The 11,312-nt window shown below is 39.8% G+C and overlaps 1 protein-coding gene across 9 annotated transcripts in view; it reads right to left on the minus strand.

Moving 5' to 3' along the window:
* LOC124144149 (pleckstrin homology domain-containing family D member 1-like) overlaps positions 1 to 1,283 on the minus strand; it is an 88,326-nt gene extending 87,043 nt beyond the window's left edge. For all 9 annotated transcript variants that reach the window (XM_046513412.2, XM_046513403.2, XM_046513446.2 and 6 more), the window contains exon 1: positions 1,060 to 1,283. In XM_046513412.2, the coding sequence (XP_046369368.2) occupies positions 1,060 to 1,178 (119 nt within the window). In that variant the 5' untranslated portion in view covers positions 1,179 to 1,283. The remainder of the gene's footprint in view (positions 1 to 1,059) is intronic.
* Positions 1,284 to 11,312: the final 10,029 nt, after the last annotated feature.

Here is an 11,312-nt window from a genome sequence, read left to right on the forward strand (position 1 = left end):
TATACACAATTAGAACTCACACACATAAAAACATAGTTTAGACATAACTGTATCTGATCTTTTAATTCACCAAGACCACCAGCTTGATATTTTCCCAATACAGTGTTCAAAACTACAAAAGGTTTGGCCATTATTATCTTTGAGTTCAATAAAACTAACTTTTTTATTAGTGCTACCTGTATTAATTAGCTAATCTGTATGTGTAATCACAAAGCAATCTACATCAGATCAGGAAGCTAGCAAGGCATGTGGATGTGTATTCAGTCATTCAGTGTCTGTCTTATCACTGATGTGCTTCTGCAACTTAAATGGCCAGTGGTTGTAATCTTCACCAGCTGTATACAGCCTTGATAATTGATATTGATCATATGATAGGGTCCTGAGCTAAAAGTCAACTTCTTGACTCATTCAACTTTGATTTAAAGTCTGGTAGTAATTGATTCTGAAAGAACAATCGATTACCCAGTCTAAGTTATATCACGTGTATGTACAAAGTACAATTCTACAGTATACAAATTAAACTAGTTAGCCATACATGACATTATCAACTATAGAGTAACATACAAATAGTTCGGCTGTAACCTTATTACCAACGGTGTATAAGATTACTGGAGCAGCAAACATGATATACCCTATATCTGGGCCTGCTTTAGATTTTATGGAGGAAGTGAACACATGCCTCAATTGCGGTAATTTCCCAGAAATACTGTGTGTATATACTGTGACGTAATGGAATGATATGGCATTTGAAGGGGAATTCTGAAAATATCACTCACATCTGAAACAATATTAAAAGGAACGTCATATACTTTCATAACTTGATTACACGTGTGACTAAACTCGACCAGTCTGTCCTCAGCATGTGTTGTTTACAAACAGAAAATCAATATGTCAAACCCATACAACCGTCTCTTCACAAAATAACAAGCATGACGGGTTTGACAAATAATACAAACTAAACGAACACATGTTAACATCCACATATCGAAATGTCAAATGTCATTGATGCACTCTAGGATCACTTTTCCATGATTGCCTTTCGACTGGCAAATGTCTTACCTTTTCGACCACTTGTTAGATTGATGGCCGAACGGTTTCTTGAACAATGTACCATGTATTTGAATCCGTGATGCCCAGTCGCAAGCTGGCTGCCTTGAAATTTCTGGCATATTGTTCATATCAGTCAGTAAGTCCTAATATTAAACCATGTCGTACATATAATCATTAATGGAACAGGTTCAACTTTTCACATCCCATCTCTGTATTCACACTTCCCCGTTTGTTAGCTCCACCTAGCGGTGAAGAGTGGTGCTACTATCTCGTCAACTTATTGTACATAAAATCGACTTATTAACTTTAAAATGGTGTGTATCGACAATAACCAACCATTTTTTTTGGTTTAGTATTTTTCTAAACACACTCACCGTATTTTTCTGAAATTAAATTCACCAAAACTATCATTTAGGTATATATAATATCGATTTAAAACGTGAGTATAGTTTGTTGTTGTATTTCTCCCCTTGGACGCAAATCGACCGAGGGGCGTGGTTTACAAATTGACAAAGGCGTGGCTTGTCAAGTTTAATCACACATTGACTTTCACACGTAAAATCTACAATGAATTGCCGGTTAAGTTCACTTAAGTAACTTTGGGGGCTCGCTTTTTTTATTTTGATAATCCCGTTGGGCAAACGTAATAACTTCTTCAACGAAATACGTTTCAATAATAAATATTGAATGTTTAGTGTTACAAGTGACTGAAATGGGTACGCGAATGCTTGCCACTTAATCCTCACATAATTTAAAATTAAAATGGTTAGGCCCTAATTGACGTTTTCGAGCCCGAAAATATGTAGTAATTACTACTTTCCTTCAAATACTCCTGTGTTTATGTATACATAGACCTTGATGTAGACTAACATATAGTCTATGAAATCTTTTATTACGCAATATTCTCTCCTCTAAAATTAATAGAAATAAATTTCCTGCTACTGGTATGGAGCTGGCTAGAACTGGCTAGACGTGCTTTTATATATGTATAGATTGGTTTGGTTTTAAAAAAATACACATTTTCCACAGTCATGGCGAAGGACTAACCTAATTGTTTATGTATTTCAGCTGAACCATTCTGTAATTTAGTTACATCATATATATGTAGCCTTTTCGTTCAGACGTAATCATGATTCAATCGTGCATGTAAGTCAGGATACCTAACACCCTTGAAGGCAAACACGTCACTGTTAAAAAATAGGGTAGGGTCAACAAAACATGGCAGGTTCACGTGGAGAGACCTATAAAAACTGTATAGTCTTGGGAGTGTCATAAAAAGGTGGACTGCTGTTTTATTGTTAACATACCAAAAATATTCATGTGATTTTCACGATATCAAATTATTTTATTTCACAGAGGAGTCATGAAATAAAGAAGGACCAAAAAGATTTGAAATTATTCGCCATGGCACCAGACCTAGGTACGAGGAGTGTTATATTTTTGATGGAAAATATGCCCTAACTATTCTCAATGCTACAAATTCTTAACTTTTACTTATACCAAATCTACCTTTATATACTTTCAAGAGGAAAAACTCACTTTAAGTATATGTTCAGTTGAAATAACTGCACAGGGTGGGCTGTACTCTTTAAATACCAGACCGCCTTCAGCTATAGGAGTGACGTAGTCAGACTCTAACACATCACAGGAATAACATCATCGTGATCCATGGATTACACGGACTTCGTTGCATCATTGTCTATTTCCGTCAACACTGTTATGTAAATAGCATGTCAAAGCAGTGCTATAATTCATTACCACGTGTAACCGCTGATGGCTTTAAAGAAGAGCCCATTGCCGTCTCCGCGACAAAACCACCAACCTTGCTCACTGGATACAAGTTATTACACAACATACGCCAACAGTTGACATGTATAGCCACATAGAAACCTGTATATCAGTGAAAATTGCACTCATTTACACGTAGTGTCTTAAAAGATAGCCACACGCAGAACCTGTTTTAAAAGGTTGCCAACAACAAACGTCATACAGATTTGAAAAGGAAAACAAAAAACAAACAAAAACCGAGACAGAACCGTAATTTATCCGACTGGACACCTTGCTCTCAGCTGGTTTGTCTGGCCCAGACTCAGCCAGTAACGGCGTTGACGGGGTACTCGAGTAGCTTTCGAAGATTTGTTTGTTTAGTTGTTGTGTAACGTCACACTCAGCAATATTCCAGCTATATGAGTGTGAAGCCCATTTCTGGTGTCCCCCGCCGCGATATTGCTGGAATATTGCTAAAAGCGGCGTAAAACCATACTCACTCACTCACTCCAGCTATATGACGCCGGTCTGTAAACAATCGAGTCTGGACCAGACAATTTTGTGACTGATATCAAGAGCATCGATCCACGCAATTGGGATACGATGACATGCATCAACCATACAAGTCATGGAGCCTGACCACCCGATCCCGTTAGTCGCCTCTTATGACAAGCATAGTCACATCTTACGGGAATCATGGCTTGCCGAAGACCAATTCTACACCGGATTGTCACGGGTCTTACGAAGATATGATCAAAGTACATGGATACTATATGTGTGCGGCCTATTAATCTGATGATATTGCTGAGATAATGATACAAGTGGCGTAAAACAATACTCACTCATTTACTTTTACAGATCTTCTCGGTGTAGTCGTTGAATAGCCTATACTACTATATATGGCGCATATTATATACAGAAGTCACGAAGTTTTGCTTTTTTTATTCTTTAACGCCGCACTCGTCCCAGATATATATGACGGCGGTCTGTATAAGTAAGCGAGTCTTGACCCGACAAACCAGTGATTAGCACCATGAGCATCGATTCATACAGTTCGGATACGATGACATGTATCAACCAAGTCCCCAAACCCGACCCCCCGATCCATTAAACCGGCTCTTACGACAAGTTGGAGACCCATATATTCTTACCCGCAGTCCCCACAGGTAAAGGCCCAACAAGTGAGTGAGTGGGCCGCTTTTAACAGTATTCCAGTTATATCGCGGCGTGTCAGCTTAATGTGGGAGGAAAGCCCGAAGTGATGCAGGTCTCAGACGTTTACCGCAAGGGTATGGTGCTGACAAACCTAGAAACCGGCGAACCTGGATTCGAACCCACAATCATAGGTTTCTGGCATGCCCAAGGGACGCAACTCTGCACAGTGAATCGCGGCGCCTTTAGACGACTTGGCCACCCGTGACCGCGAAAACAAGTGACAGAGCCGGACTGAACCAAGGGACTGACTTTGAACATTGCTCATGTTCACAGGTATTGGTTTCCTTGTTAGGCCTTGATTATTTATCTTTAATCTGTAAGCTGTGGGGTAGCCCCGGGGTTAAAGTGTTGTCTCGTCATCTCGGAGACCCAGGTTCGATTCCCCACAAATAGACTGTATATATTATAATATGCAAGTTATGAAGCCAATTCTTGTGTCCCCATCCGTGTATGGCTGCAGCATTGCTGAAAACAGCGAGGAAAAACCTCACTGATGTTTTTAACAGTATCTGCTTTCTTGCGTCAACAGCAATCCCAGATGAAGACAGATAATCTGTAGATTGTCATGTTTTATGTCATGTCTTTTAAGTGGTTAAAAGGGGAGTAAGGACAGAATCTTTATCCTTTGAAGATTATATTGTAATTCAGAACTTCAACACTTAACAAAGGAACTATAAATACTCGATCAAAAGCCAAAAAGAGCCCATCAGAACACTTTATTCCAGAATCATAAACGTTGTCAGAGATATCATGCAGCATCGGGTACACGCTTTGTATATGCCATAAGAACGGTAGTTATGTATAGACCACGCTGAAGACAGGGTTCGACTCCCACACGGATACAATATGTGCATCTCGTGTGTTTCCAGAAGCGTTTTTTCTTCTTCTTTTTATTTAAGAAGGATGCAAAGGTAACCCAGTCGTGTTAGGCGACACACTTCGCTGTACAGAGTTGCGTCCATCGGTCTGCTGCCAGAAATGTATTATCGTGGTTTCGAATCCAAGATTTCACCCTGGCTGTTTCTAGGGTTGTCAGCACCACATCCGTGCTCGTGGGTCTACCATGGTGGCAAACGTCTAAGACTCGAAACACACCGGGATTTCCTCCCACACCACGCTGACACGCCGTGGTATTACTGAAATATCAGACCCGTGAAGATCTGGGTAGAGAATAGGTCTTCAGCAAACCATATTGCCGTAAAAGACAACTATGCTTGTCGTAAGAGGCGACTACCGGGATCGGGTGGTTAGGCTCGCTGACTTGGTCGATGCATGTCATCGTATCCCAACTGCGTGGATCGATGCTCATGGTGTCATTCACCGGATTGTCTGGTCCAGACTCGATTATTTACAGAACGCTGTCATATAGCTGGAATATTCCTGAGCGTGGCGTTAAACAACAAACAAAGAAACAAAGACAAGTCATAGAACCTGATTTCCCGATCCCCATTGAGTTGGGTCTATAGCGGGGGTACTGAGGACCTATTCTCATCCTGAATAGCCAACAAAGGCCGTAATGAATGAGTAGACAATGTCGGACAATAAAATGCTATACTTAGATTTGTGAACATACATAGAAAAAACTCCTGTTTTGAGTAAGGCTTAACATCATAAATCTAATGTCTATTTTAAAATAAAAAGTCATAAGAATGATTAAAATAAGCTTCGACTCAAGTTTTCTCAAAAAGCTTGCATAGCAAATATGCCTGACACGTTTTACCCTTAATTTCATATATATCATATAATTTAGATCTATTGAACGAAATGTGTAATGAACTCTGATGGAAGTTGATATAATTTTAATCTGAATCCATTGCATGCATGCTACCGCACTTTGTGACGATGGATAGATGTGTGTGCAGTTCGTAGTCTTTTAGGAGTTGTCTCCCTTTAATTAAGATATTTTACTTGTGGTTGTCGTATTATCGGGGTTTGATATATGCCGAGAGGTTATTTCACAAAGTGTGGTACACTCATATTTACGAGGATATAAATACCATATTTTAACTAAATGTCCTGATAAGTCAGTTAATGGAAAGAAATGTATTGTTTGGGGGGTCGAGAGAATTATATAATAACGTATTTTGATACGTAGTACTTTCGGGCATTCTGTACTGTAGTTGAGAATCTTTTTACGTCAGCATATTTTTATTTACGCACAAGGTTTGAGGCGTTATTCGCCATCTGACTATAAATATACGCCTGTACTGTTATTTATATACACAATAATATATTCCAAATAAAATTTGAAAAAAAAACACACACCGAAGTACCAGTATCTTTTAAAAAATGAGTTGCAATGTTTTTGAATATCCAGCAATGATTAACTAACTACCCGTGAAAATCCGGGTAAGAATTGGTCTTCCCATGCTTGTCTTAAGAGGCGACAAACGGGATCGGGTGGTCAGGCTCGCTGACTTGGTTGACGCATGTCCCAATCGCGTAGACCGATGCGCATGATGTCAATCACTGAATTGTCTTGTCTAGATTTACATATCGCCGCCAGACAGCTGGGACATGCTGGGTGCGGCGTTAAACAAACTTATTAACTGAACATAAATTTCGGTTGTCTTAATTGTTGATATGAATGAATTAACATGTCCAGGGAATTGAAAACAACAACTGAACGTGAGTGTTTACTCTACAAGACAAGATAAACAGGATACGATGACAGTGACACAAGGACATACATCGCAACCATGCACACGTTCCTAACTTTAGCCGATTTATAATGCCATGATACACTTGAAATTCCTACATTGTTCATTCTAGTCAAAAACATTTGCGTCAAAGGTACTTTAAAAGAAGTCTTTGTACTTAAGTTTTGATTAGTTTTATCATGGACCCAAAATTTATGTCGTATTAAGTGTCCATGGTTTTATGTTATTGAATCGACCGTGTTACTATACTGTTAAATATAGCGGAAATTTCCGACCCTAACTGATGGAAATATTTGCGAGCATGTTTTTGTGGTTACACGTTGTTTGTCGCATGCCGACCAGCTATCACATCTTTCAACATTGTAAAACCGGATGTAAGACGAAATAAACATGTATATGGACGAATGTTAACATGAAAAGGTGCACCGAGGCGTTAAACATTATCCACAAACTGCATTGCATCACCCTGCGGCAATACACTGGCGGATCTTGATGAACACAAGCGTGGCTTCGATTAAAACTTTCAAGGTTAGAACATGTTGGAACGCGTGTATAGATGGAATAGAATTAATATGTCAATACGGTGTACCTTAAGAAACCATTTGTTGAAGATGAATATCATTTTTTACAAATTTGTGACACGTATGATTCATTAAGATGTTGATATATTATCATCTGGTGTCATCCACTGGTCTGATGTCATCCACCCATCCACTGCTCTGGCGTCACCAAGAGATTTGATGTCACCCATTGATCTGATCTGATGTCACCCACTGGTCTGATGTCATCTGCTGGTCTGATGTCATCTGCTGATCTGATGTCATCTGCTGATCTGATGTAACCAACTGGTCTGATGTCACCAACTGGTCTGATGTCACCCACTGATCTGATGTCACCCACTGGTCTGATGTCATCTGGCGGTCTGATGTCACCCACTGGTCTATGTCATCTGCTGATCTGATGTCATCTGCTGATCTAATGTCACCCACTGGTCTATGTCATCTGCTGATCTGATGTAACCCACTGGTCTGATGTCACCACTGGTCTATGTCATCTGGCGGTCTGATGTCACCCAGTGGTCTGATGTCATCTGCTGATCTAATGTCATTTGCCGGTCTGATGTCACCCACTGGTCTGATGTCATCTGTGGATCTGATGTCACCCACTGATCTGGTGTCACCCACTGGTCTGATGTCACCCACTGGTCTGATGTCCCCCATTGATCTGATGTCACCCATTGATCTGATGTCACCCACTGATTTGTTCTGGTCTCATCCTCTGAGCTGAGGTTAACCACTTATGCACAGATATGATCTCAAACCATCTATCATGCGCATCAATCCACGCAATTGAGATATGATGACATGCATCAACCAAGTCAGCGAGCCTGACCACACGATCCCGTTAGTCGCCTAATGACAAGCACAGTCATGCAATACACATTGCCCAAATACTATCAACAGACAGAACGGATTATGTTAATCTTTATTAAACATTATTGAGCTGGTTATCACAGTAATTAGGTAAAATCAACATTCACAACAAATCAACACCTACACACATGGTCCAAGGCTGTGTTAAACATGTAAGCTGTCACCCAATCACAGAGCATCAATCAATATACTGTGAAGAGAAGAAACTTATCAAATAAAAGTATTTAAAATCAACATAATAAAATATAAGATCGTTTTTGATTTCTTAAACATAGTGGGCTCCCGAATAAGAATAGTTTGCTTAACCATTCCCAACTGACCAATATCAGCGGGCTTAAAACTAATTTTCAAAAGATTTGACATTTGTATTGTGGAACCTCTCTTGAACCCAATTTCTCAATAATGTGACATGTCAATGATTACTGATCAAACTGTGGGCTCTTATAGTTTGAAGACTCTCGTATTCAAGAAAACAAAATAAATGCCTGCTACAATCAGGACTTGTAAACAAAGAAAGAGCAAATTTAAAATATTTGGCCTGAAGACCTTTCATTCTCCACCTCCCAATCATAATTAACCACGTACAGGTCTTCTCAAGTTTCCCTCTAGATAGGTTGGCATTATTTTCTTACCTTGGCCCCTTTTGCAAATCACATTTTAGGCATGTTGCTCTCTCAAAGTAACCTTGTGAGCATGGTTAGAGGTACTAGTTCCCGTCTACTTTCAATAATAGACCTATGATCATGTCTTCCTATTGTTCTCAGGGTTTCTTGAAATAGTGGAAAGCCGACAAACTTGCTAGTGTCCATGCCTTAGGCATTCTGGCTTCAGATGTCTGCATGCTCCACGTGGTCTTTCTCTCGCTCGCTGTTATCAAATTGGTTTTATACTGTGACTACTGTATTGTTTCCCTATAAGGTATTCCTTATTCTGGTATTTCTTGCAGTTAGTCAGTTTATAAGTTGGATAAAACACTTCCCTGAGGTTTGGGTTAAAAAAAGTAAAATTTCTCACTCGTGAATACGTTTTCATACAAAACCTTGGAGAAGTCTTTTATCCTTTACTGAATAACTTATTTAACTGAATTGACAAAACACATTAAAATGTAACATTCTTCATGTTACATGTTACAGAGAGCACAAATAACTTTTTCAACAAGGTTTTCATGACAAAACATCAGCCGGTAAACAAGCAAAGGTGAGAAAATGTAATACATTTTGGAATTCAAATAGACTGGTCCATTCAGGTAAAAATGAAACGAACTGAAATTATTCAAAATTTCATTTATCAAAATTAATAATACAAAACAGATCATCGAAGGAAGTTATATTCAAGAACACAAGCAATTCAAAAGTAAAACAATGGTATGCATTTAATGAAAATACCTCCAAATATATATTACTTATAAAAACGGAACACGGTTTAGAAAATCAAAAGTGATTTCTTTGGTTAAATGACACTTTGTATAAATGATGAGTGGAATAAGATCCAAATACTGTTTACTATAAAGAAAGAAAATACAAACTGTGCATCTCGAGATAATCTCGAGATGCTAGTAAATACTTCTGTCCCTAATTCAATCCAAATCTCATTCTTGCTTAATGAAACACTAACAGTACAGGCACTTGATGAATCAACATCATCACCTTCAGATCTTAGCTCTCGCATCTGCTACACCATGTACACCATGTACACAATGTACTTACTAAGCTGATGTGATATCAGCAAGCTTTGGTGAAGCGACAGTGAGCACTAACATCTGATTTTGATGAGATTGCTGATGAACAAACTTCTATTAGAAATTAAGCGTGACATATCCCCTTTTCCAGTGCTATGTGGTACAAGTGTAGCTCTGTGGTACGTTAAAGTTGACGGTGATGTTATACACATGTAAAAATGTTAAGCTGAGCTCCGCCTCTATTTCCATATATTCCGGATTTATCATTTAGAAACATCTACTATAACATTGGCTGATGTAAAGCCTAATATATTTCAATATGAGTATGTCACTTTTCATCAGAAAATAAATACAGGATATGATTTAAAAACAATTGCTATTTCATATGGAAATATATAGTTACCTTTGCTTAATTATATAGCAGGTCTACACATGGATTTCATATGTATCAATGTTGGAAGTTTCATGTTCTAGAGTGGTCTGCCTTCATGTTCTAGAGTGGCCTGCCTTCGGGTTCTAGAGTGGTCTGCCGTCATGTTCTAGAGTGGTCTGCCGTCATGTTCTAGAGTGGTCTGCCGTCATGTTCTAGAGTGGTCTGCCTTCATGTTCTACAGTGGTCTGCCTTCATGTTCTAGAGTGGTCTGCCTTCATGTTCTAGAGTGGTCTGCCTTCATGTTCTACAGTGGTCTGCCGTCATGTTCTAGAGTGGTCTGCCTTCATGTTCTAGAGTGGTCTGCCTTCGTGTTCTAGAGTGGTCTGCCTTCACGTTCTAGAGTGGTCTGCCTTCATGTTCTAGAGTGGTCTGCCTTCACGTTCTAGAGAGCTTCATGTTCTAGAGCGGTCTGCCTTCGTGTTCTAGAGTGGTCTGCCTTCATGTTCTAGAGTGGTCTGCCTTCATGTTCTAGAGTGGTCTGCCGTCATGTTCTAGAGTGGTCTGCCTTCATGTTCTAGAGTGGTCTGCCTTCATGTTCTAGAGCGGTCTGCCTTCGTGTTCTAGAGTGGTCTGCCTTCACGTTCTAGAGTGGTCTGCCGTCATGTTCTAGAGTGGTCTGCCTTCATGTTCTAGAGTGGTCTGCCTTCATGTTCTAGAGTGGTCTGCCTTCATGTTCTAGAGTGGTCTGCCTTCATGTTCTAGAGTGGTCTGCCGTCATGATCTAGAGTGGTCTGCCTTCATGTTCTAGAGTGGTCTGCCGTCATGTTCTAGAGTAGTCTGCCTTCATGTTCTAGAGTGGTCTGCCGTCATGTTCTAGAGTGGTCTGCCTTCATGTTCTAGAGTGGTCTGCCGTCATGTTCTAGAGTGGTCTGCCTTCGTGTTCTAGAGCGGTCTGCCTTCATGTTCTAGAGCGGTCTGCCTTCACGTTCTAGAGTGGTCTGCCGTCATGTTCTAGAGTAGTCTGCCTTCACGTTCTAGAGTGGTCTGCCGTCATGTTCTAGAGTGGTCTGCCTTCACGTTCTAGAGTGGTCTGCCTTCGTGTTCTAGAGTGGTCTGCCTTCATGATCTAGAGTGGT

This window comes from Haliotis rufescens, unplaced genomic scaffold (assembly GCF_023055435.1).
Source record: "Haliotis rufescens isolate VD_foot unplaced genomic scaffold, xgHalRufe1.0.p SCAF_82, whole genome shotgun sequence".
Taxonomy (NCBI): Eukaryota; Metazoa; Mollusca; class Gastropoda; order Lepetellida; family Haliotidae; genus Haliotis; species Haliotis rufescens.